Source organism: Nycticebus coucang, chromosome 22 (assembly GCF_027406575.1).
Source record: "Nycticebus coucang isolate mNycCou1 chromosome 22, mNycCou1.pri, whole genome shotgun sequence".
NCBI lineage: Eukaryota > Metazoa > Chordata > Mammalia > Primates > Lorisidae > Nycticebus > Nycticebus coucang.
This window is the reverse complement of record NC_069801.1, coordinates 11,570,222-11,598,204: the sequence shown is the minus strand read 5'-3', so window position 1 is coordinate 11,598,204 and position 27,983 is coordinate 11,570,222. Positions and strand designations below refer to the sequence as shown.

The window sequence follows — 27,983 nt, the reverse complement described above, 5'->3', positions numbered from 1 at the left end:
AACAAAAGGCTATTAACCTACCTGTCACTGCTGGTACTACTGCTGCTGCTGATTGAATCACTACTGGAGGATCTACTTCTAGAGCCGCTGCCGCTAGGGGACCTTGTGGGTCTAGACGCTTGGCTAGCCAGTCTCTGAGGAGACTGATTTCTAGACTGGGATGAATGTGGTGACCGACTCCTGCTGTGTTGGTAATTCCGCTCTGGCCTTCTGCCTCGTACCTCCCGGGTCATATCATCCCTGTAGATATCCCTGTGTACCACACTGGGCAGTGTAAACTGCTCCCGAGCCCTAGGTTCGTATCGGGGGTCATGAGCATCAAAGCGGTTTGGACTTCGACTCCGAGAAGTATAATAGAGCCCATGCTGTAAAGTCCGCTCTCGAGGATCTCTATAGTAATCCTGATCGTAATGTCTTGTCCGATCAAATCCTCCCGTCCCCCGTTCATGGTGTCCATAGGCACTATGTTCATAAGCACGCTCCCTGTTATCTGAAGCCCTGCATTTAGGAGGGGGGAAAAATATTTAATCAGAAAGGAGCAAGCAAAACTAAAAGCAAGTCATGCAAACATTCACTTCAGCACTGTCTCTGTCATTGCAACTGGTCATTTTCTAAACAGCATTTAATCTACTAAGCAAACACTAACAAGCTTGACATTTTACTGGACTCCAAAAATTATTTTCGCAACTGAGCAATCATTGTTTTAATTGTATATTGGGCTTTCATGACTAGTGTTCTCCAGGTCAGTTGTTCATTTTATTAGGGATTTTCTTATTTGTATTAAAAATGCATATATTATCTCTTTTTCACTTAAAGTTTAATGGAATAAGAAGAGACTGCCATTTTAATATCAAAGTTTCTTATACTTTTCATCTGATTAAAATATATACCTTTTATTTACTTACAAATTTATATTAGGCCACATTCCCACACTACATTTCTTTTTTTTTTTTTGAAACGGAGTCTCAAGCTGTCGCCCTGGCTAGAGTGCCGTACCATCATAGCTCACAGCAACCTCCAACTCTTGGGCTCAAGCGATTCTCTTGCCTCCGCCTCCCAAGTAGCTGGGACTACAGGCGCCCACCACAACGCCTGGCCATTTTTTGGTTGTAGTTGTCATTGTTGTTTGGCAGGCCCAGGCTGGATTCGAACCTGCCAGCTCAGGTGTATATGGCCAGTGCCTTCGCCGCTTGAGCTACAGGCACGGAGCCTCCACACTACATTTTAACACAGACATGAAAGCCCTGCTGTAGTGCATGTCCCAAAGTAGGAAGGACATTCAAGGAAGTCCAGAAAAAAATTTCTAGCTATAATTTTTTCCCATTAACTTTTGACTACTTAGGTAATCATAAAAAATTACTAAACTACAGAGAACTACATGGCAGTGCCCAAACAATTATATTTAATAATAAAAATGAAATCTTTATAAAAAACCCAGACTGTCAATATTGGATCACCACATGCTAGTCTATGTAAATTTAACTAAGAATAAAAGTTATTGTCTCTCCTTGTGCTATCAAATTCCACATAATTTCTAAAATGCCCACTCCATGACTCAATTTGATAACGTATGCATTTAACAGTTACAGGAAATATGTTCTCTTAGCTTTAAGCTAGGGAATGTTGGGAAAAGTAAGGTACTCTAAGGTTGCTTAATTTAGAAATACTATAGTATGATGTCAATATTTTTCAGCCAAAGAATATAAAAGTATTGCAAAAGAGACTGAAGAATCATGAAAGATAAAGAATTAAATCTCTTCAAAAGGGAGTATCTAGCAAAATCGTAAAACAATACTATGCCCTCCCTAATCCATGCCTAAATTCCCAGTATCTTTCCACTAAGATTCATTTTTACCCACCATTTGTCTTAGTAGCAATCCCACTTTCCCAAGCTAGTTTTGGTTTTTTTGCTATTATGAAAAGCAACTGGCACAACAAAAAATTTAGTAATCTTTCCTACTTAAATGTATAAAATGACTTTCTCCTTTTTTATTCACTGTAATTCTGAAATTTGGATATTTCACTGGCTAACAAGAAGGATTCCCTCAAGACTTAAAATTTCATAAATAATTCATTTCATACCTTATCAATATTAAATCAGTGAAAGCCATTATTAATGATATAACAGAAGCAATAGGCAAAAGTTCTAGGAGAATTACTGCTACAATGCTACAGCTGCTATTTTATAAATACGCAAAAGTTCTCATCCATTATGAAGATAAAGAAGGCAGGCACAAGAGGCAGCAGAGCTGAAATCTAATGGCTATTCTCTGATTCATCTATTAGTACTAAATACTTCTAGAGTTAGTGGGGGGAGAGAGAAAGTTTGACTTGGGTTAGGAGAGGGCTAATATACACAGGTCAGGACATACCAACCTTTTCCAAGTGTGGAAACACGACCTATAATCCCAATTAAATCTAGGGAGAGAATTGTGAACATAACTTCCCCAATTTTGGCCCCTCTTATGGGGGTAATCCACCTTCTTAATGGGCAAGGGTGTCAAATGATATTTAGATGAACCACAAGGAAAAAAAAAATCTTAGTGACCAGACAAAATAATTCCACTGGAAGCAAGAAGTCCCAGACAAACTGTAACTCTCAAACCCCCAGACTTCTTTCTTGAAATAGTAGACAATTATAAATTGATCCACATTCATAAAAATCTCCAGCCCTAAGTATGACTCAGATAGCAGGCAGAAGAAGAAATATTCTCTACAATTCCAACAAATGAAGGCACAGTTGCTCGCCAACAGTTCACTTTTGTAGCCATCCAGCCTAGTCAATTTTTATTGCTGTATCCACAACTGATCATCACCATGTGTTTAAAGCTAAAGTACTTTTAGCTGGACGGCAACATGCTTAAAAAATAATATAGTGATCCTTCCCCTGGGCTAATGTAGACTTGACAGCATGACATCCCATCCATTCCAGCAATTAGAAAAGAATGGCTATACTCCAGAATTTAGGAAAGTCCATCATTTCAATTTTCCCCCATTCCATCAAGGAGTATAATTCCAACAACATAGAAATTGTGTAGATCCAAAATGGAAAAATCAAGCACCAACTTCTCTCTTCTTCATCCAAGTACACATTTCCATGTAAAAGTATTGTTTGTAGAATCCAAGGGGTTGAATCATTATGATCTTCTAGAATTTGTTGTAACAATCCAATTCACTTGTACACTTTCTGTAGTGAAAATGGAGAAGCAGATATCAACCCTAAAACAATCTGTAGGCTCTAATATTCCGGAAATATTCCATATAGTATGACCACAAAATCCAAATAGCTCCATCAGGTAGAAAGGATATATCCAAGAAAGCCCTTAACATTATCCAAGAGAAGGAATAATTCATTCTAGATGACAGGTAACTCCAAAAATGATGCTGTTGCAGGAAATCTTCCACACTTTGTATCTCAAGAGTAGATATCCAATCAGCTGCAGGAAATATCCACTATGATTCCATAAGATACCAGCCATTAGGATAGAAATCACTTCCGTTTCCAACCCAAAATGGGAAACATTGAGAATGCCCAAAATTTTAAATCCATCTGGGGCCCCTAAATATGAGTTTCTGTTTCTCACCATATCAAATACAAAATACCTGCCTACAGAAACCTTGGAACTTACCCATCAAGTCTCCGCTCATAACGTCCTTCTCGTGCATGAAGTGATGGGGGGGGGCCATAAGCAGGCCCTCCGCCACCTCCTCTGAACCCAGAAACCTCTCTACTACGAGATGCTATGGAAACTGTATCATCCAATCCCCGAGCAGCACTCGGAATGGTGCCTGGTTCATTATAATCCGTGCGTAGGTCTCTATCTCCCATTTTGTTGACTGAGTTGTGAGCTTTCTGTGCACTTTTGATGTCCACAAAATCCACAAAGGCAGCCACTCCTCCTTCAGATCCCCTTTTGGGGAGAATTTTGACACTTTCCACGCGGCCATATCTGGAAAAAACAAAGTCAAGGTTATTGTTGCATGTCAATAATTTTTAAAAACAAGTTTTTTAAATGTTGTTTCTTATTTTTCATATTTACATTATGTGTGTATGAGAGAGGGGTTGCAAAGCAACTTCTAAAATCACTCTCTTGTTGTGCTCTCACCTAATAGGCACAATGTAAGGGTATGCTGGCCCACCTCCTGGGTGAGGGGCATGACTACAACTTGGACATTACCTGACAAATACAAACAATGTAACCTAATCTTCTATAACCCAGTACAAAACTGAAATGAAAAAATAAATAATAATTAAAAATTAAATGTCAGTGGTGCCTGTAGCTCAAGTGGCTAAGGTGCCAGGCACATATACCAGAGCTGGTAAGTTCGAATCTCGGCTGGGCCTGCCAAACAATGACAACTACAACCAAAAAATGGCTGGGTGTTGTAGTGGGTGCCTGTAATCCCACCTACTCAGGAGACTGAGGCAAGAGAATAGCTTAAGCCCAGGAGTTTAAGATTGCTATGAGCTGTGACACCATAGCACTCTACCCAGGGCAATAGCTTGAGGCTCTGTCTCAAAAAATAAATAAATAAATAAAAATTAAATGTCTCTCTTTTATACTTAAAATTTTTCTCTATGGCACAAATATATGTACCACATTATTTTATTACTCTTATTTCTTAAATATTTACTCAACTACCCATAACCTTTCTAGAATACTTAGCTGAAATGTATCTCAGAGGTTTCCAGGAATTTTTTTTTTTTTTTTGTAGAGACAGAGTCTCACTTTGTCGCCCTTCGGTAGAGTGCTGTGGTATCACAACACACAGCAACCTCTAGCTCCTGGGCTTAGGTGATTCTCTTGCCTCAGCCTCCTGAGTAGCTGGGACCACAAGCACCTACCACAACTCCCGGCTATTTTTTTATTGTTGTTGCAGATTGGCCGGGGCCGGCCTTGAACCCACCACCCTCGGTATATGAGGCCGGCGCCCTACCCACTGAGCCACAGGCGCCGCCCAAGATCCTATTTTTTAAAATAAAAAAAGAGGGAGAGAGAGAAAATCCTGCACATTTCATTAGGAGTTAATAAATTATGTCTTATGTACTTACAATATGGTATGTTAGAAAGGTAAGAGCAAGCGCTTTTTTTTTTTTTTTTTTGAGACAGTCTCACTTTGTCAGTAGAGTGAGTGCTGTAGCATCATAGCTCACAGCAACCTCCAACTCCTAGGCTCAAGCAATTCTTTTGCCTCAGTCTCCCAAGTAGCTGGGACTACAGGAACCCCCACAACGCCCAGTTATTTTTAGAGGCGGGGTCTCGCTCTGGCTCAGGCTGGTCTTAAACCTGTGAGCTCAGGCAATCCACCCACCTCAGCCTCCCAGAATGGTAGGATGACAGACGTGAGCCACTGCACCTGGTCCAAAAGGTAAGTTTAGAATTACCATATCACGCAGAAATTCCACTCCAACAAAAATTGAAAACTGAGACTCTGTGTTCACAAATTTTCAGGGCAACATTATTCACAATAGCCAAAACATAGAAACAATCCAAATGTCCATCAATAGATAAATGGATAAACAAAATGTGGTATGTATATAGAAATCGAATATCATTAAGACATAAAAGGAAAAGAAAGTTCTGATGCATACAACAAAATGAATAAACTTTGAAAACATTATAATAGCAAAATAAGCTAGACATTGGACATGGCTGGTCCAAGTGCAGGGGTGTTTACAACTAATTAATCACAACCAGTTACAGATTCCTTTGTTCCTTCTTCATTACCATTGCTTCACCTGACTAGCCTTTAAAAAAAAAAAAAAACCTGGACACAAAAGGACAGTATGTGATCCAGCTTATAAGAAGTAGGTACCTATGAGACAAATTCAGAGACAGAGGTTACCAGTACCTGGAGGAAGACAGGAATGAGGAGTTACTACTTAAAGGGTATAGTTTCCATATGGCATGATGAAAAAGTTCTAGAAATAGTAATCATAGTTACACAACATTGTAAATATACTTAATGCCACTGTACACTTAAAATGGTTAAAAATGTTTGTTTTTGACAGAGTCTCACTATGTCACCCTCGGTAGAGTGCCATAGCGTCACAGCTCACAGTAACCTCCAACTCTTGGGCTTAAGCGTCTGTGTTCCTGACAGGGCCCAGTTGCTTTGGAATGGCCAGGAAAATGATGAAGGTTATTTTGCTGGGGATTTTAAGAACTAATACAACATCTTGAGTTATTTCTAGTTCAGGGGAATGTGGGACGGTATGCAATTGTGAAGTGCTTTGTTATAGATTAGTATCCATAAAGGAAACTTAGACTGTAGACATAAATACAAACACAGTGCAGTTTTTGTTTTCTGTATGTTGTTGGGGGAATAAAGTTTTTCATATAGCAAGCACATGGCCTCCCTGATTTCAAGATGCCTTTATTACGATCTGTATTAGCCCTTCATTTTGTTGAAATCTTTTTCCTTCTTCCTCTTGAAAAATAAGTTCCAAAATATAATTCATCGTATTTTCCATCACTAAAAAGTTTATTCCTTTTTCACTATGAGCAGTTAACACAAGGCAAAAATATTAGACAGTTGGTTTTACTGTATTGTATAACTTTGCTGTATATCAAACTAATTTTTACAATTTTTCATCCTAAACCTCAAATCATGTAATTAATAATTTGCCTGTTTATTTATGATCTAATTGTGATTCTTTATTAATAAGAGCTAATGGAAAAGAATTATTAAGCAGATGACTAAACCTACAATTAATTTTCCTGCAATATATGAAGAAGTATTGTACCAGAGTATTAAAAAATATGTAATATTTTATTGATAAATCTATCCTTTAAAAGGAATACGTTTTAGGATGTCATCATTTTGATGTGAATCACGTAAATGTTGATAATATGCTGTTTATTATACATTTAGTGTTTCAAGAGATTCACTTAATTGCCTTTTTGCCCACATATATTATGTAGTCTATTTGCAGTTGTTTTTAAAAATGACATTAAAAGAATAGTTTATGTAGAGACACATTAGTGGATATTTATTGTCTCCCCACCTGTATTTATGGGTGTTAGTTCAACTGCTTTGCTAGCTGCAAAGCTGTATTATTAGAATAAAAGTGTATTGGGCGGCGCCTGTGGCTCAGTGAGTAAGGCGCCGGCCCCATATGCTGAGGCTGACAGGTTCAAACCCAGCCCCGGCCAAACTGCAATAACAAAAAAAAAAAATAGCCGGGCGTTGTGGCGGGCGCCTGTAGTCCCAGCTACTCAGGAGGCTGAGGCAAGAGAATCGCCTAAGCCCAAGAGTTAGAGGTTGCTGTGAGCCGTGTGACGCCACGGCACTCTACCCGAGGGCGGTACAGTGAGACTCTGTGTCTACCAAAAAAAAAAAAAAAAAAAGAATAAAAGTGTATTTGTAAACTATATGGAACTAAAAATTAGGAATAAAACCATTTTCTTATATTAAAAAAAAAAAACTGATCAGCATACATTATATTCTTCTAAGTTTTAAGAGAGAATGAAAAATTACCCGAAATAAGGCCAGGTTTCCTAATTGTCTGATCTACTTTCAACTTCTGACAATTTATGTAGTAAGTACTGACAGTCCGTAGAAGTTCCCTGAAGAATGTAACTTCAGTATTAATGGCCTCACTTTTGAGAGCAATGTGAAAAGAGTATAGGAAATACATGAGACTATAAGAAAAGAGAATATGGGTCTGATCCTAACTCAGTCATTAACTACAGGGTGGCCATAAAGTTTAAAATTACACACGGACTGGGGCGGCACCTGTGGCTCAAGGAGTAGGGCGCCAGTCCCATATGCCGGAGGTGGCAGGTTCAAACCCAGCCCTGGCCAAAAACCACAAAAAAAAAAAAAAAAAAAAAAAATTACACACGGACTTTATGGCCACCTTGTATAAGATTTTAAAAGACACTTGATACATATCTGGGATCAAAACAAAGACCCCTATACAAATGGAATTTATTTATAATTTTTAGTTTCCTGATATGTATTGGGGATGGGGGGACCGCCTATTCTAAAATAGTGTTTAACAACTCCACAAGAAATACACTCCATAATTTCCAAAGCACCATTAATACACAAAACTTATAAGTCAGCAGTATCTTAAAACCCAATCAATTCTCTCAATACCCTTTCTTTTAAGAAGGGACTGCAGTCAACCATTATTGGTTGGGTTGTCAATAGAAATTCAAAGATTAAACTTAATCCCAGCTTTTGCAATTGATCTAATAAACAATTGCAAAGAACTGCCATCTACTTCATTTTCACACAAGTCCTACTACAGATCACAATCCTGGGTCATTTTTTTTTTTGTAGAGACAGAGTCTCACTTTATGGCCCTCGGTAGAGTGCCGTGGCCTCATACAGCTCACAGCAACCTCCGACTCCTGGGCTTAAGTGATTCTCTTGCCTCAGCCTCCCAAGTAGCTGGGACTACAGGCGCCCGCCACAACGCCTGGCTATTTTTTGGTTGCAGTTTGGCCGGGGCCGGGTTTGAACCCGCCACCCTCAGTATATGGGGCCGGCGCCCTACCGACTGAACCACAGGCGCCGCCCATCCTGGGTCATTTTTTAAATTTAATTTAATTTATTTATTTGGAGACAAGAGTCTCACTCTGTCAATCTGGGTAGAATGCTGTGATGTCATCATCATAGCTCACAGCAACCTCAAACTTTTTGGGACTCAAGCAATCCAATCCTCCTGCCTCAGCCTCCCGAGCAGCTGCAACTACAAGTACCCTTGACAATGCCTGGCTAGTTCCCCCCACCCCCATTTTTAGTAGAGAAGGACTCTGACTCTTGCTCAGGCCGGTCTCAAACTCCTGAGCACAGGCAATCTACCCACCTCAGCCTCCCAGAGTGCTAGGATTATAGGCATGAGCCACCATGCCAGCCCTGAGTCATTCTTGAAACAAGACAGTAGAACCACAACCTACTAATGAAAACTGCACATTCAAGGCCCAGCACAGTGGCTCATGCCTATAGTCCTAGCACTCTGGGAGGCCAAGGCAGGTGAACTGCCTGATCGGGAGTTTGGGGTCAACCTGGACAAGTGTGGAGACCCTGCCACTACACTGAAAATAGAAAAACTAGCTGTAGTTCCAACTACTTGGGAGGTTGAGGCAAGAGGATCACTTGAGCCCAAGAGTTAGAAGTTACTGTGAGCTATGACACCATGGTAAAAAAAAAAAAAATTACACATTCAAAAAGCACATTTTGCATCTTATCCCTCTTTGCCCAGTTAACTCCTAGAGCTACTAGATCATGTTTCAGTGTTTCATAAGAACTAAAATTACCACTCTATTTGCAGGTAAAGAGATCCCTTCAGTGGCTCTCAATGTTTAAAATCCTGCTATGCAAAGAAGAGCTACAGGATTGTAAATGAGGAGAGTATTAACCCCTTGGAAGAACCAGGGATTTGAACACTTACGCAACTAAAACCCACAGGCGCCGCCCAAGATTATATATATATATATATATATATATATATATATATATATATATAATTATTATTTTTTTTTTTTGTAGAGACAGAGTCTCACTGTACCGCCCTCGGGTAGAGTGCCGTGGTGTCACATGGCTCACAGCAACCTCTAACTCTTGGGCTTACGCGATTCTCTTGCCTCAGCCTCCCGAGCAGCTGGGACTACAGGCACCCGCCACAACGCCCGGCTATTTTTCGGTTGCAGTTTGGCCGGGGCTGGGTCCGAACCCGCCACCCTCAGCATATGGGGCCGGCGCCCTACTCACTGAGCCACAGGCACCGCCCAAGATTATATATTTTAATAAACTACCAGTGACTTTGTGTATTGTCCCCTTTCCTACCTTTCTATCTCATCAACACCAGGTGGTCCCTCATTCAAAAGCAAATGATCAATAACTACAAATAGGAAGCAAGGAACAAATGAGCAGACCAAAGGAGATTTTAAAAAGGGCTAAGAGGTGAATATTGAAGTTTGACTTCTGTACCCACAATAGGGACAATGTGTGTGATGGCTAACACCTGTAACCCTAACAAGCAAGGGTTCTCCCTAGCAAGGTGTGAGTATTGCTTGAGCCATGGAGTTCAAGACCAGCCTCACAAGAGGGAGACCTCGATACTACCAAAAAAAGAAAACTTAACCAGGAATGGTAGCATGCATCTGTAATCCCAGCTACTTGAGAAACTGAGGCAGGGAGATTGCTTGAGCTCGGGAATTTCAGGCTACAATGAACTATGATGACATCACTGCACTCTACCCCAAAAGACAGAGCCTCTGTATCAATTTCAAAAGAAAACACACTTAATACACTGTTATCAATATAACAGAAATAAATGTTAAAGCTACTCTGCTAGCAATTACTGAGATTTCTCTACTTCAATACAATTAATATAGTGTATAACTCAGAATTTATAACACTCCTAAAGTTTGAACATAAAATAAGATGGCAAGATTTGTAATATGTCATATGTCTCATCAGTTAAAATAAGTTAACACCAAAAATAAAAATTAGGTTTTAACAATTATCTAGTAAATCGAAGAAATTTAAATTGGACTAAAATGAGAATGATAAATTAAAACAGTTATTAGCACTTTTACTGTATCCAAAGACACATATCAAAAATAGACATAAGACTACAGGATTCAAGAAAACACTTGCAAATTATACACCTGATAAGGAACTCTTAGAACTCAATAAAAAGCACAATCCATTTTCTTTTTTTTTTTTTTGAGACAGTCTCAAGCTGTTCCCCTAGGTAGAGTGTGGTGGCAGCATAGCTAGAGTGTGGTGGCAGCATAGCTCACAGCAACCTCTAACTCTTGGGCTCAAGTGATCCTCTTCCCTCAGTTTGTTTTTTTTTTTTGGTAGAGACAGAGTTTCACTTTATGGCCCTAGGTAGAGTGGCATGGCATCACACAGCTCACAGCAACCTCCAACTCCTGGGCTTAAGCAATTCTCTTGCCTCAGCCTCCCAAGTAGCTGGGACTACAGGCACTAGCCATAACACCCGGCTATTTTTTTGTTGCAGTTCGGCCAGGGCCAGGTTTGAACCCGGCACCCTCGGTATCTGGGGCCGGCACCTTACTGACTGAGCCACAGGTGCCGCCTTGCCTCAGTTTTTCTATCTTTTTTTTTTTTTTTTAACTGCAGCAACTTTAATATACGCTATTGGAGCTGGAATTACCGCGGCTGCTGGCACCAGACTTGCCCTCCAATGGATCCTCGTTAAAGGATTTAAAGTGGACTCATTCCAATTACAGGGCCTCGAAAGAGTCCTGTATTGTTATTTTTCGTCACTACCTCCCCGGGTCGGGAGTGGGTAATTTGCGCGCCTGCTGCCTTCCTTGGATGTGGTAGCCATTTCTCAGGCTCCCTCTCCGGAATCGAACCCTGATTCCCCGTCACCCATGGTCACCATGGTAGGCACGGCGACTACCATCGAAAGTTGATAGGGCAGACGTTCGAATGGGTCGTCGCCGCCACGGGGGGCGTGCGATCGGCCCGAGGTTATCTAGAGTCACCAAAGCCGCCGGCACCCGCCCCCCGGCCGGGGCCGGAGGGGAGCTCACCGGGTTGGAGTTTTTCTATCTTTTAGTAGAGACAGGGTCTCGCTGTTTTGCTCAGGCTGGTCTCGAACCCATGAGCTCAAGCTATCCATCCGCTTCAGCCAAGACATGGTACCCAGCTACAATCCATTTTTGTTTTTTTTAATGGACAAAGAATACTGACATTTCTCCAAAGATGGCAGACATTTCTCCAAACAATGGCAGGTTTGGCACCTGTGGCTCAAGTGGCTAAGGAGCCAGCCACATACACCTGAGCTGGTGGGTTCGAATCCAGCCCAGGCCTACCAAGCAACAATGACGGCTGCAACCAAAAAATAGCCAGGCCTTGTGGCAGGTGCCTGTAGTCCCAGCTACTTGGGAGGCTGAGGCAGGAGAACTGCTTGAGCCCAAGAGTTGGAGGTTGCTGTGAACTGTGATGCCACTGCACTCTACTCAGAGAAACAGCTTGAGGCTGTCTCAAAAAAAAAAAAAAAAAGATATACAACGCAATAGACACATGAAAAGATGTTCAACTTAGTCATCACTAAAAGAACTAAGTCAATTTAGCCAACCTTTCTAATGACTAATTAGGGAAATTTAGCTAAACTAACCTTTCTCATGACTAATTAGGGAAATTTAGCTAAACTAAAAAAGACAGAAACAAATGATAGTGACGATAAGAAATTTGAACCCTCATACATTGTTGAAGAGACTGTAAAACTGGGCAACTTTAGAAAATAGTTTGGCAGTTCCTCGAAATGTGAAACAAAAATTACCGTATAACCCAGCAATTCCCCCCCAGGTGCATTTCCCCCAAAACTGAAAACTTATAGCTACACAAAAACATTTATAGAAATGTTCAAGCAGCATTTTTCATAATAGCCAAAAAATGTAAACAACCCAAATGTCCCATCAACTGATGAATGGATTAAAAAAAAGAGGCAACGGGCGGCGCCTGTGGCTCAGTGAGTAGAGCGCCGGCCCCATATGCCGAGGGTGGCGGGTTCGGACCCAGCCCCGGCCAAACGGCAACAAAAAAATAGCCGGGCGTTGTGGCGGGCGCCTGTAGTCCCGGCTGCTCGGGAGGCTGAGGCAAGAGAATCGCGTAAGCTCAAGAGTTAGAGGTTGCTGTGAGTTGTGTGATGCCACGGCACTCTACCGAGGGCCATAAAGTGAGACTCTGTCTCTACAAAAAAAAAAAAAAAAAAAAGAGGCAAGTCGGGCGGCGCCTGTGGCTCAGTCGGTAAGGCGCCGGCCCATATACCGAGGGTGGCGGGTTCAAACCTGGCCCCGACTGAACTGCAACCAAAAAATAGCCGGGCGTTGTGGCGGGCGCCTGTAGTCCCAGCTACTCAGGAGGCTGAGGCAAGAGAATCGCTTAAGCCCAGGAGTTGGAGGTTGCTGTGAGCTGTGTGATGCCATGGCACTGTACCGAGGGCCATAAAGTGAGACTCTGTCTCTACAAAAAAAAAAAAAAGAGGCAAGTCCATTCAATGGAGTATCATTCAGCAATAAAAATGAATGAAGTTCTGGTACATGATACAATATGAAAGAACGTTGTAAACATGCAAAGTGAAAGAAACTAGTCACAAATTGTATCATTTTAGGAGGGTAATTGGTGGGATTACACCTACAGTGCATATTACAAGGGTACACGTGAAACTTACTAAATGTAGAATATAAATGTCTTAACACAATAACTAAGAAAATGCCAGCCCCGGCCAAACTGCAACAGAAAAATAGCCGGGCGTTGTGGCGCACGCCTGTAGTCCCAGCTGCTCGGGAGGCTGAGGCAAGAGAATCGCGTAAGCCCAAGAGTTAGAGGTTGCTGTGAGCCGTGTGATGCCATGGCACTCTACCCGAGGGCCGTACAGTGAGACTCTGTCTCTACAAAAAAAAAAAAAAAAAACAACAAAATGTCAGGAAGGCTATGTTAACCAGTGTAATGAAAATATGTCAAATGGTCTATAAAACCAGTGTATGGTGCCCCATGATTGCATTAATGTACACAGCTATGATTTAATAATAAAATACAATTAGAAAAACAAAACAAATTGTATCATTTTATATATACAAAAGGTCCAAAATAGGCAAATCCATAAAAACAAAAAGCAGATTAATAGTTGTCAGGGGGCTGGGGACAAGAGGAATGGAGAGTAACTGCTAATGGGATTTCATTCTGGGGTGATGAAAATGTTCTGAAATCGGGCAGTGCCTGTGGCTCAGTGAATAGGGCACTGGGCCCCATATACAGAGAAAGGTGGGTTCGAACCCGGCCCCAGACAAACTGCAACAAAAAAATAGCCGGGCATTGTGGTGGGCGCCTGTAGTCCCAGCTACTAGGGAGGCTGAGGCAAGAGAATCGTCTAAGCCCTGGAGGTTGCTGTGAGCTGTGACACAACAGCACTCTACTGAGGACAACAAAGTGAGACTCTGTCTCTTTAAAAAAAAATAAGAAAGAAAATGTTCTGAAATTAGTGATGATGGTTGCACAATTCTGTGAGTATACTCAAAACAACCAAATTGTATACTTTAATGGGGTGAATTTTATGGTATATGAGTTATAAGGATGGACAACTAAGTTTGCAAACTCATCCCAGAAAAAAGTGCAACCTGGGCGGCACCTGTGGCTCAAGGAGTAGGGCGCCGGTCCCATATGCCGGAGGTGGCGGGTTCAAACCCAGCCCCGGCCAAAAAAAAGAAAAAAAAAAAGTGCAACATACCTACTTGCTGAATATCACTACTATCACCTTCAAAGTACTCCTGTCGGGAAGCTAAGCACCAAAACCAGCGCATAGACCACGCTTCAAAGCAATTTTGGAACTCTTTTTCTGGAATGGCCATCAGAGCTGTTGTCATACAATTAAGTTCACCAACTTGTCCCTAAAAAACTGCTACATACCTCATTGCTAAATTACCACTACAGTCACAAGACAACAAAGGGGAGTACTTCGAAGTTGACCGTAGTGATATTCAGCAATAAAATATGTAGCACTTTTTCTAGGATGAGTTTGCAAACTTAACTGACCTTGTATCTCAATAAAACTATTATTTAGAAAAAGATAAAAAGGCCGGGCGTGGTGGCTCACGCCTGTAGTCCCAGCGCTGTGGGAGGCCGAGGCGGGTGGATTGCCTGAGCTCAGAGGTTCAAAACCCATATGAGCAGCAGTCAGCCAGAGTAAGACCCCGTCTCTACCAACAACATCAAAAACAGCCAGCACCGCAGGAGAATAGAAGAAAGTCAACAAAAAAGGAGTACTTCAAACAAACATGAACAAACACACTGAAATTAAAAAAAAAAAAAAGAAAAAGATAAAAAAAAATTTTTTAAAGAGAGAAGGTAATGCCTGTCTGTCCTTCAATGCAAAAAATTTTTTATCTCCTGGGCGGTGCCTGTGGCTCAGCGGGTAGGGCGCTGGCCCCATATGCGGAGGGTGGCGGGTTCAAACCCAGCCCCGGCCAAACTGCAACAAAAAAAAATAGCCGGGCGTTGTGGCGGGCGCCTGTAGTCCCAGCTACTTCGGAGGCTGAGTCAAGAGAATCGCCTAAGCCCAAGGATTTAGAGGTTGCTGTGAGCTGTGTGACGCCACGGCACTCTACCGAGGGCGATAAGGTGAGACTCTGTCTCTACAAAAAAAAAAAAAAATTTTTTTATCTCCTTTAGTCACAAGTTTCTACTTTATCTCAGTATAAATCAACTGTATGGTGGCAGGTGCCTATAATCCCAGCTACTTGGGAGACTAAGGCAAGAGGATCACTTGAGCCCAGGAGTTTGAGGTTGCTATGAGTTACGATGCCATGGCACAGGGTGACAGAGAAAGACTCTGTCTCCAAAATAAACAAACAAATAAATAAACTGTATGTCATGTTTTCTATACCTAGGCACACATAGAAAGTATTTTTTAATTTCAAGTATGCCTTACTAGATAGGAAAGTTACTCATTACTGATGACAGCCAAAACCTGCCATGCCATCTCAATTTCATGACACAAAACTTTACAGGAATTTGTATGACACAAACATACACCCAAGGTGGCAAGTTCGAGCCTGGCCCAGGCCTGCTAAACAATGACAACTGCAACCAAAAAATAGCCGGGCTTTGTGGCAGGCGCCTCTAGTCCCAGCTACTTGGGAGACTGAGGCAAGAGAATCACTTAAGCCCAAGAGTTGGAAGTTGCTGTGAGCCGGGACGCCACAGCATTCTACTGAGGGTGACATAGTGAGACTCTGTCTCAAAAATAAATAAATACATACATAAAAATAAAATAAAATAGAATCATAAACTCTTCTTGAATAATATATTCCTTTTTTTGTTTCTGAGACAGAGCCTCACTCTGTTGCCCTCAGTAGGGTTGCCATGGTGTCACAGTTCACAGCAACCTCAAATTCCTGGGCTCTTGGCCATCTTCTTGCCTCAAGAATCGCTGAGACTACAGGCGCCCAACACAATCACCAGGTAATTTTTCCATTTTAAGTAGAGAGAGGGTCTTGCTCTCGCTCAGGGTGGTCTCTAATTCCTGGGCCAAGCAATCTACCGGCCTCGGTCTCCCAGAGAGCTAAGATTACATGTGTGAGCGACTGTGCCAGCCTATATTACTCATTTGCTTTATCTTTTGCGTGAGTACAAATAATTACTAAAGATGGGGAAAAAACTCAGAATCCCCAAAGGTAGCAACACATAGTCAACCACAGAATCCTAGTCTCATTTTAGAAAAAGCTAACACCCTGAGATATTTCTCTACTTAGGGGGAAAGAGGAGGATTACAATAGTTTGCTGATTTGCATTATCTTTCAAAAAAAAACTATTGGGTTGTTGTATCATTTCGGTACCAGGAAAGACTCAGCATGACATATAATTCCGAACTCATAAAAGATAAGACCATATAATTCAAACTACATAAAAATTAAAATTTTTGTATAGACAAATGTAAACTCAAAAGACAAATGAAGAAAAAATACTTCCAACACTTGAGAAATAAATACTTTTTAAAAGTACAAAGCATTCTTACAAACCAAAAGAGACCCATGTCCTCCAAAAAACAGGCAAAATACCTGAGTAGGAAGTTCTCTAAAAATACACATCAACACACAAATGATTAACAAAATAAACAGTCAAAAAAATTGCCAGACTTCACCCAGTTCCTCATACCTATAATCCCAGCACTTTAGGAGGTCAAGGAGGAAGGATTACTTGAGGCCACGAATGGAAGACCAGCCTGAGCAACACAGAAAGAGACTTGTCCTCCACAAAAAACCTTGAGGCCAGGAGTTCAAGGTTACAGTGAACTATGATTGCACCAGTGCACTCCAGCCTGAGCAACAAAGCAAGATCCTGTCTCTTTCATCAATGTACCACATAACACAAAGACCTTAAAAAAAAAATTATTTTTTTGAGACAGAGCCTCAAGCTGTCACCTTGGGTAGAGTGCCGTGGCGTCATAGCTCACAGCAACCTTCAAATCCTGGGCTTAAGTGATTCTCTTACCTCAGCCTCCCAAGTAGCAGGAACTACAGGTGCCCACCACAACGCTTGGCTGTCTTTTGGTTATAGTTGTCATTGTTGTTTGGCGGGCCCGGCTAGATTCGGACCTGCCAGCTCTGGTGTACATGGTTGGCGCCTTAGCCTCTTGAGCTATAGGTGCCAAGAAAGACCTAAAATTTTAATAATACCTAGTTTTTACCCAGAATATAAGAAAACAGGCACTTTTAAAACACTATTTGTAAGAGATATAATTAGAGAAACCTCTTAGGAAGACAATTTGACGGTATTAGAAATTAATGCACATATCTAGAAATTCTATTCATAGGAATGAATCATACATGTATTAATATAATTGCACATGTCAGCAAACTGTACAAAATTGCTTACTGCAACACTGCTTACAGTAAAAAAAAGCAAAGCAACCACTACTGTGCTGTCTCTATGAAGCTGACTACCAGGAAAGTAAATCATGCAGCATTTGTCCTTCTGTGACTAGCTTGTTTCACTTAGCACAATGTCAGTAAAGGTTCATCCATGTTGTAGCATTTATCAGAGTGTCCTTCCTTTTTAAGGCTGAATAATACTCCTTTATATGTGCTCTGTTAATTACAAATCTGATAAACACATTCTGTTTATCCATTTATAGAACATTGTCAAGAAGCTGCTTTCAACCTTTTGGCTATAGTGAATAATGCTGCTATGAACATAATGGATTACTTTTTCATATGAAAAACTATTTATTGGCTCGGCGCCTGTGGCTCGAGCGACTAAGGCGCCAGCCACATACACCTGAGCTGGTGGGTTCGAATCCAGCCCAGGCCCACCAAACAACAATGACGGCTGCAACCAAAAAATAGCCTGGCGTTGTGGCGGATGCCTGTAGTCCCAGCTACTTGGTAGACGGAGGCAGGAGAATTGTTTGAGTCCAGGAGTTGGAGATGCTGTGAGCTGTGATGCCACAGCACCCTACTCAGGGTGACAGCTTGAGGTCTGTCTCAAAAAAAAAAAAAAAAAAAAAAAACTATTTATTGGTTCTAATTAGAAAGGGTTTAAGAAACCTTGAAGACTGAAAATAAGCTTTATTCCTTTTTTTTAGAGACAGTCTCACTTTGTCACCCTCAGTAGAGTGCCGTAGCATCACAGCTTACAGCAACCTCCAGCTCTTGGGCTTAGGTGGTTCTCTTGCCTCAGCCTCCCGAGTAGCTGGGACTACAGGCGCCAACCACAATGCCCAGCTATGTTTTGTTGCAGTTTGGCCTGGGCCGGGTTTGAACCCTCTACCTTTGGTATATGGGGCCGGTACTCTACTCACTGAGCCACAGGTGCCAACCAAAATAAGCTTAATTTCCACCAAGAAGACGAAAACCCTTATTTTAATCCATGGTGAGTCCCTAGACTTCCAAACATGAAAACTTGGTAGCTATTAACTCTTGGGAAAAGGCATCTGGTCTCAATAAAGCCCTGAATGTAAATATTCTTTGGAACTATTACAAGCACCATTACTTCAATTGGGTAAAAATTACTTTAACACACTTGAACACACTGTTTTATACCAATCTAATGAGAATTTTTTTACTAAGTAAAGTTCCAGTAACTTTAATAAAAGGATGGTGCTCAACTAGCAAACCCCTGAAAAGATGGTCTTATCATGAGAGAAAATTCCAAAGATTCTGTGTTCTTTACATCCTACCAGTTACATCAATAGAAAGCCTGAGTCTTTTAGACAATCTTAGAAACAATTCACAATATGCTTCCTTCCCAGATAACAAGACAGGAGTCTATACTCCAAGATCAAAAAAAGATAGGTGGTGCCTATAGCTCACTGGGTAGGGCGCCAGCCACATACATCGAGGCTGGTGGGTTCGAATCCAGCCTGCGCCAGCTAAAAAACAACAATCACAACTGCAACAACAATAAAAAAAAAATAGCCGGCGTTGCAGCGGGCACCTGTAGTCCCAGCTACTTGGGAGACTGAGGCAAGAAAATCACTTAAGCCCAACAGTTTGAGGTTGCTGTGAGCTGTGATGCCACAGCTCTACTGAGGGCAACATAGTAAGACTCTGTGTATGGGTGGCACCTGTGGCTCAGTGAGTAGGGTGCCTCATATACCAAAGGTGGTGGGTTCAAACACAGCCCCGGCCGAATGGCAACAAAAAAATAGCTGGGCGTTGTGGTGGGCACCTGTAGTTCCAGCTACTTGAGAGGCTGAGGCGAGAGAATTGCCTAAGCCCAGGAACTGGAGGTTGCTGTCAGCTGTGTGATGCCACGGCACTCTACCGAGGGCAATAAAGTGAGACTCTCAAAAAGACTGTCTCAGGGGGAAAAAAAAAGCATAGGAATTGGCTAGGCGCCTGTGGCTCAAGTGGCTAAGGCACCAGCCACATACACCCGAGCTGGCAGGTTTGAATCCAGCCTGGGCTGGCCAAACAACAATGACGGCTGCGACCAAAAAATAACTGGGCATTGTGGCGGGTGCCTGTAGTCCCAGCTACTTGGGAGGTGGAGGCAAGAGAATCACTTGAAGCCAGGAGTTAGGAGGTTGCTGTGACCCAGAGTGGCAGCCTGGGGCTCTGTCTCAAAAAAAAAAAAAAAAAGATAGCATAGGAATAGAGAAAATCATGATGACTATTAAGTTAATTTGGACTTTTGCTATCACAATAATTCATAAATAATGTCATGAATGTTTCAGATTTTCACAGTACTTTACTGGGAAGAAGTCAATTATAACTCAATTATGATTACAGAATGCTAACTATCATTATTAACCATTTCTTTCTTTTTTTCTTTTTTTGTGGCCGGGGCTGGGTTTGAACCCGCCACCTCCAGCATATGGGACCGGCGCCCTACTCCTTGAGCCACAGGCACCGCCCTATTAACCATTTCTTAAAGTAATGGCAGTAAACGAGGCAGTTCCATGAAGAAAAAAGGTATAAGATAAGCTGACGCAAAGGGAAAATTGCAGAGAACAATGATAAAGGAGCAAAAGCCAAAAAATTAAACAATAAATTAGCAAAATTCTACATCAAGAGTCCCTGATGGGGGGCGGCGCCTGTGGCTCAGTGAGTAGGGCGCCGGCCCCATATACCGAGGGTGGCGGGTTCAAACTCAGCCCTGGCCAAACTGCAATAAAAAAATAGCTGGGCATTGTGGCGGGTGCCTGTAGTCCCAGCTACTCGGGAGGCTGAGGCAAGAGAATCGCGTAAGCTCAAGAGCTGGAGGTTGCTGTGAGCCGTGTGACGGCACAGCACTCTACAGAGGGCAGTAAAGTGAGACTCTGTCTCTACAAAAAAACAAATAAATAAATAAAATAAATTTTTAAAAAAAGAGTCCCTGATGGGAATGGTAAGTACTCTCTAAAAGAAGATTGTCTTGGGCCACACATTACATACACAAACACTAATTAAAGTTGATGAGCAAAAAAAAGGTCCACGCATAATTTTTATGATACCAAGACCATAGATAAGCAAAAGAGCCCTCATGTAATCTGCACCACAGATTGGACATGCCTACTACAACCAAGACAAATATGATCCTACCTTTTATAATACATATAAATTCTATATTCTTTTTCATCTATCTCTATGATTACTTTTGTAAAATCTTTTTTTTTTTTTTGTAGAGACAGAGTCTCACTTTATGGCCCTCAGTAGAGTGCCGTGGCCTCACACAGCTCACAGCAACCTCCAACTCCTGGGCTTAAGCGATTCTCTTGCCTCAGCCTCCCGAGTAGCTGGGACTACAGGCGCCCGCCACAACACCCGGCTATTTTTTGGTTGCAGTTTGGCCGGGGCCGGGGCCGGGTTTTATTTTTGTAAAATCTTTGAAGACTACCTCTACTTCCGGATTAAGGAAATGAGAGGTTCTTCTTCGTTGGTTTTTTTTTTTTTTTTTTTTTTGAGACAGTCTCACTATGTTACCCTCAGTAAACTGGCATGGCATCACAGCTCACAGCAACCTCAAACTCTTAAGCGATTCTCTTGCCTCAGCTGGGATTACAGGTGCCCGCCACAACGCCCAGCTATTTTTTGTTTGCAGTTGGCCTTGTTGTTTAGCAGGCGCAGGCCAGGCTTGAACTCGCTAGCTTCGGTGTATGCAGCTGGCGCCCTACTCACTGAGCTATGGGCACTGAGCCTTCTTCATCACTTTTCTTTTTTTTTTTTTTTTTTTTGTAGAGACAGAGTCTCACTGTACTGCCCTCGGGTAGAGTGCCGTGGTGTCACACGGCTCACAGCAACCTCTAAGTCTTGGGCTTACGCAATTCTCTTGCCTCAGCCTCCCGAGCAGCTAGGACTACAGGCGCGCACCACAACGCCCGGCTATTTTTCTGTTGCAGTTTGGCCGGGGCTGGGTCCAAACCGGCCACCCTCAGCATATGGGGCTGGCGCCCTACTCACTGAGCCACAGGCGCCGCCCTCTTCATCACTTTTCAATCTTAAAAGATCTTCTGGGTTTTGTACTCAATTCCAACATTTTGTAAACTTTTAAATAAACATACTTAAACATGCTTCCCAATAAAGAACCTTGGAATAAAATTAATCCCATCAAAAATAAGTCACTAGGTTGGGTGAGGTGGCTCACACCAGTAATCCCAGCACTTTGGCAGGCCAAGGTGCATATCATTTGATACCAGGAGTTCAAGGCTGCAGTGAACTATGATCATGCCACTGTACCCCAGCTTGGGCAACAGAATGAGACCCTGTCAGGCCAGACGCAATGGTTCATGCTTGTAATCCTAGCCCTCTGGGAAGCAGAGGCAGGTGACTAAGATCAGCCTAAGAGACAGCAAGTCCCCATCTCTACTAAAAATAGAAAAAATAGCTGGGCATTGTGACAGCTATTAGTCTATAGTCACAGCCTAAAATGATCTATAGTCCCAGCTCCTTGGAAGGCCCAAGCAAGAGGATCACTTGAGCCCAAGAGTTGGAGGTTGCTGTGAGCTCTAACGATGCCATGGCATTCTACCCAGGGCAATAGAGTGAGAGTCTATCTAAAAAAAAAAAAGAAAGAAAGAAAGAAAGAAAAAATGAGACCCATTTCTTTAAAAAATTTTTTTTTTCTTGGCGGCGCCTGTGGCTCAGTGAGTAGGGCGCCGGCCCCATATGCCAAGGGTGGTAGGTTCGGACCCACCCCCAGCCAAACTGCAACAGAAAAATAGCTGGGCGTTGTGGCGCACGCCTGTAGTCCCAGCTGCTCAGGAGGCTGAGGCAAGAGAATCGCATAAGCCCAAGAGTTAGAGCTTGCTGTGAGCCGTGTGACGCCACGGCACTCTACCGGAGGGCGGTACAGTGAGACTCTGTCTCTACAAAAAAAAAAAAAAAAAAAAAAAAAATTTTTCTTAATTAAAAAATATCATCATGGCTTGGTGCCTGTAGCTTAAGTGGCTAGGGCACCAGCCACATACACCAGAGCTGGCGGGTTCAAATCCAGCCCAGGCCCACCAAACAACAATGGTAACTACAATCAAAAAATAGCCGGGCGTTGTGGCAGGCCCCTATAGTCCCTGCTACTTGGGAGGCTGAGGCAAGAGAATCGCTTAAGCCCAGTTTGAGGTTGCTATGAGCTGTGATGCCACAGCACTCTACTGAGGGCAACAAAATGAGACTCTGTCGCCAATAAGAAAACAAACCTAGATTCCATCTCTAGTAAAAAGAGAAAAACTGAGGCAAGAGGATTGCTTGAACCCAAGAGTTGGGCATTGCTATGAACTATGTTGCCATGGTACTCTACCCAGGGTCACAGCTTGAGACTGTCTCCAAATTTATTTTTTTTTCTTCAGTAATAAATTAACCTGAGCTTATTGTAACATTTTACTTTACAAATTTTAATTTTTCAAACCTTTTTGACTGCTGTAATAACACTTAGTTTAAAACACACACACATCATAAAAGTAAAAGAAATGCTGGCTTCATGTTCTTAATCTATAAACTTTCTTTTTTTTTTACTTTTTGAACTTTTTTGCTAAAAACTGAGACACAAACATATATAAACCTAGGTCTACACAAGGTCAGGATCACCACTGTCACTGTCTTCCACCTCCACGTCTTGTCCCACTTTGGAAGAACTACACCACCACTAGTTAATAGGAACTTTGCAGCTCCATTATAATTTTACAGGACCACTGCCATATATATGGCCTATAATCCTTAATTGATGAAAACAGTGGCTATGTGGCACATGACTGTACTCTTTTTTTTTTTTGAGACAAAGCCTCAAGCTTTCACCCTGGGTAGAGTGCTGTGACATCACAGCTCACAGAAACCTCCAACTCCTGGGCTCAAGTGATTCTCCTGCCTCCACCTCCCAAGTAGTTGGGACTATAGGCGCCAGCCACAACGCCCGGCTATTTTTTGGTCACAGCTGTCGATGTTGGTGGCCCGGGCTGGATTTGAACCCACCAGCTCAGGTGTATGTGGCTGGCACCTTAGCCGCTTGAGCCACAGGCGCCAAGCCCATGACTGTACATTTTTTAAATCTTCATAGCATGTGCTGTATGCTAGGAGAATGACAGCTTTAACAAGATCTCTCAAACTGAAAAACCTTAAAAATCTCAGTCTAGGGCGGCGCCTGTGGCTCAGTCGGTAAGGCGCCGGCCCCATATACCGAGGGTGGCGGGTTCAAACCCAGCCCCGGCCAAACTGCAACCAAAAAATAGCCGGGCGTTGTGGCGGGCACCTGTAATCCCAGCTACTTGGGAGGCTGAGGCAAGAGAATCGCTTAAGCCCAGGAGTTGGAGGTTGCTGTGAGCTGTGTGAGGCCACGGCACTCTACCAGGGCCATAAAGTGAGACTCTGTCTCTACAAAAAAAAAAAAAAAAATCTCAGTCTAATCCCTTCAATTTATGAGAAATTAAATGTGTATGTGCTTTAAATATATATTTAATAAAGAGTTAAAGTTTATTTTATGTACTGCATCACATACTAATTGAATTTTAGTGCTCTCCATAAACTAAATATTTCGACAAATCTTGGTTTAATTAAAGATGTGCCTAGCCATCAATATCTATTACAGCATTTAATTACAATTATAGATGTGCCTGAAATTTATTTCACTAAAAAAATTCAAGCTGAATAAAAGAAACAACCTTAAAAACTAAAGACTTCAAGATTTCTAGGATAATACAGCAGGGGAGACGGTGGTTAGTAAGAGCAATACAATCCCTGTGATAAAAATAGTAGTGCTAATCACATCATTTACAATGACAGAAAAGGGTAGGGTGCAAAGAATCAAGCTGTTTAGTTTTCTTTCTAGCTTTACACTTTTTTAGGTGATTTTTATTTTTTCAGTTCAATCTTGTGTGTCAAAGCTAAATTTAGTACTGAAATAGACATCTGATCTTCTCTTCCTAATCTAATTTTACCTTTTTGTGCCATGGACCTTCTAACTATCTGGTGAAACTTCTAAACCCTGTGTTAGAAATTTTTTTTTTTTTTTGAGACAAAGTCTGAAGCTGTCACCCCGGGTACAATGCCATGGCATCATATCTCACAGCAACCTCCAACTCGGGCTCCAGCGATCCTCTTGCCTCAGTTTTTCTATTTTTAGTAGGGACGGGGGTCTCACTTTTACTCAGTCTGGTCTCAAACTCATGAGCTCAAGCAATCCATGGGCCTCAGCCTCCCAGAGTGCTAGGATTACAGGCATAAGCCACCATGCCCAGCTTAGAATACTGTTAAATGAACGGTGGGAGGTGGAGAAGGATCACTTGAGGTCAGGATTCAAAACCAGCCTGGGTGGGTGGTGCCTGTGGCTCAGTGAGCAGGGCGCTGGCCCCATATACCGAGGATAGCGGGTTCAAACCCAGCCCCAGCCAAACTGCAACAAAAAAATGCCGGGTGTTGTGGCAGGAGCCTGTAGTCCCAGCTATGCGGGAGGCTGAGGCAGGAGAATCGCCTAAGCCCAGGAGTTGGAGGTTGCTGTGAGCTGTGTGACGCCACGGCACTCTACTGAAGGGCGATAAAGTGAGACTCTGTCTCTACAAAAAAAAAAAAAAAAAAAACCAGCCTGGGCAACACATAGTAAGACCCTACAAAAAATTTAAAAAGTAGCTGGACATTGTGGTCCCAACTACTTGGGAAGCTGAGGTGAGAAAATCACTTGAGCTCAGGAGTTTGAGGCTGCAGTGAGCTATCAACATACCACTTTAGCACCCAGGCAGCAGAGCTTGCCTTTAAATAAATAAATACATAAAATAAAAATTGAGGGCAGCGCCTGTGGCTCAGTTGGTAGGGCGCAGGCCCCATATACCGAGGGTGGCGGGTTCAAACCCAGCCCCGGCCAAACTGCAACCAAAAAATAGCCGGGCGTTGTGGTGGGCGCCTGTAGTCCCAGCTGCTCGGGAGGCTGAGGCAAGAGAATTGCGTAAGCCCAAGAGTTAGAGGTTGCTGTGAGCCGCGTGACGCCACGGCACTCTACCAAGGGCGGTACAGTGAGACTCTGTCTCTACAAAAAAAATAAATAAATAAAAATTGAAAGAATAATTCCAAAATGAATAAGATAAATGCACATGGTTGCAGAGAGAAATCATTAATTAAAATATAATTACCAAAATGATATTTAAAACAGATTCACTTAGGAATATACAAGAAATACAGAGGACAAAGGATGATAATCAGCAAAACCCCATACTGTGAGAAACTACACAACCATCAATCTGGTTTCCAACAAATAAATGGTAGGAAAGAAAAGATTAAATTTGCTAACTAAGACAGACTTAAAGGCTCGGAACCTATGGCTCAAGCGGCTAAGGCACCAGCCACATACACCTGAGCTGGCGGGTGCAAATCCAGCCTGGGCCTGCCAAACAACGATGGCTACAACCAAAAAATAGCCAGGCGTTGTGGCAGGTGCCTACAATCCCAGGTACTTGGGAGGCGGAGGCAGGAGAATCGCTTGAGCCCAGGAGTTGGAGGTTGCTGTGAGCTGTGATGCCACAGCACTCTACCCAGGGTGACAGCTTGAGATTCTTTCTAAAAAAAAAAAAAATAGACAGACTTAAAACAAATTGTGATATTGTGACAGTGGTGGTAGTTACAAGGACCCATCTTTCTCAAAATTCAACAAACCCAACATCTAAAACGGGGGTGTTGGCCAAGCACAGTACCTCAGGCCTATAATCCCAGCACTCTGGGATGTCAAGGATCCCTTGAGACATCTTGTATGGGAGGATCCCTTGAGCTCAGGAGTTGGAGACCAGACGGAATGAAAGCAAGACCTTGTCTCTACTAAAAATAGAAAAACTTAGCTGGGCATGGTGACATGCACCCATAGTCTCAGCTACTTGGAAGGCTAAGGCAGGAAGATCACTTGAGCCCAGGAGTTAGAGATTGCTGTTGGCTAGTTTGATATCACGGCAATTTTGCCTGGACAACAAGAATGAGACTCTTGTCTAAATAAAATAAAATATAATCCCAGCACTTGGGAGGCCAAGGTGGGTAGATTGCCTCAGCTCACTAGTTTGAGACCAGCCTGAGCCAGAGTGAGACCTTGTCTCAAAAAATAATAATAATAGGGTGGTGCCTGTGGCTCAAGGAGTAAGGTGCTGGCCCCATATACTGGGGTGGTGGGTTCAAGCCCAGCCCTGTCCAAAACTGCAAAGAATAATAATAATAATAATAATAACAATAATAATAATAACAACAACAACAACAGCTGGGTGTTGTGGAGGGCAACTGTAGGCCCAGCTACTTGGGAGGATAAGGCAAGAGAATCACTTGAGCCCGAGAGCTGGAGGTTGCTGTGAGCTACAAAGCCATGGCATTCAACCGAGGGCGACAAAGTAAGACTCTGTCTTAAAAAATAAGCAAACAAATAAATAAATAAATAAAATAGAATTAAAAGATAAGATGTTTCAGGGCTGCACCTGTGGCTGGGTGGGTAGGGCACTGGCCCCATATACCGAGAGTGGCGGTTTCAAACCTGGCCCTAAAAAAATAGCCAGGCATTGTGGTGGGCACCTGTAGTCCCAGCTACTCAAGAGGCTGAGGCAGGAGAATCGCCTAAGCCCAGGAGTTGGAAGTTGCTGTGAGCTGTAACACCATGGCATTCTTACCAAGGGTGATAAAGTGAGACTCTGTCTCTAAAAAAAAATAATAATAAATAAGATGTTGGGCGGCGCCTGTGGCTTAGTGAGTAGGGTGCCGGCCCCATATGCCGAGGGTGGCGGGTTCAAACCCAGCCCCGGCCAAACTGCAACAAAAAAATAGCCGGGCGTTGTGGCGGGCGCCTGTAGTCCCAGCTACTCGGGAGGCTGAGGCAAGAGAATCGCGTTAAGCCCAAGAGTTAGAGGTTGCTGTGAGCCGTGTAACGCCACGGCACTCTACCAAGAGCAGTACAGTGAGACTCTGTCTCTACAAAAAAAAATAATAATAATAATAATAATAAATAAGATGTTTCACTGTATGCAAATTATGTTGAAAGTTTTGTTTTTTTTTTTTAAGTTTTTTTGAAAGATATACCACCAATCACAATTTGGGTACATCATGTAGAGCCTGAGTTAAAAAAACAAATATTGGGCGGCACCTGTGGCTCAAGGAGTAGGGCGCCGGTCCCATATGCCGGAGGTGGCGGGTTCAAACCCAGCCTCGGCCAAAAAAATAAAAATAAATAAAAAAATAAAAAAACAAATATTTAGAACAATTACAAACTTACTTTGACTAGATATTTGAAAATGGGAAGGAATTATGTTGGTGGGATAACAGTTCTATGTTATAACTTTAAAAACCGTATTTGCCTTTTAGAAATAAATATTGAGGGCGGTGCCTGTGGCTCAGTGAGTAGGGCGCCAGCCCCATATGCCGAGGGTGGCGGGTTTGGACCCAGCCCCGGCCAAACTGCAACAGAAAAATAGCCGGGCGTTGTGGCGCGCGCCTGTAGTCCCAGCTGCTTGGGAGGCTGAGGCAGGAGAATCGCGTAAGCCCAAGAGTTAGAGGTTGCTGTGAGCCGTGTGACACCACGGCACTCTACAGTGAGACTCTGTCTCTACAAAAAAAAAAGAAAAG

General features: G+C 42.6%; 1 protein-coding gene across 4 annotated transcripts in view; it reads right to left on the bottom strand.

The window, feature by feature from the left end:
• SPEN (spen family transcriptional repressor) overlaps window positions 1-27,983 on the bottom strand; it is a 113,831-nt gene that overhangs the window by 70,129 nt on the left and 15,719 nt on the right. For 2 of the 4 annotated variants that reach the window (XM_053577184.1, XM_053577185.1), the window contains exons 2-3: window positions 3,630-3,950; window positions 22-498 (exon numbers count right to left, since the gene is read on the bottom strand). In XM_053577184.1, coding sequence (XP_053433159.1) covers window positions 22-498; window positions 3,630-3,950 — 798 coding nt within the window. Of the gene's footprint in view, window positions 1-21; window positions 499-2,376; window positions 3,951-27,983 lie in introns of those variants that run through there. The other 2 variants (XM_053577187.1, XM_053577186.1) reach the window with 2 other exon arrangements.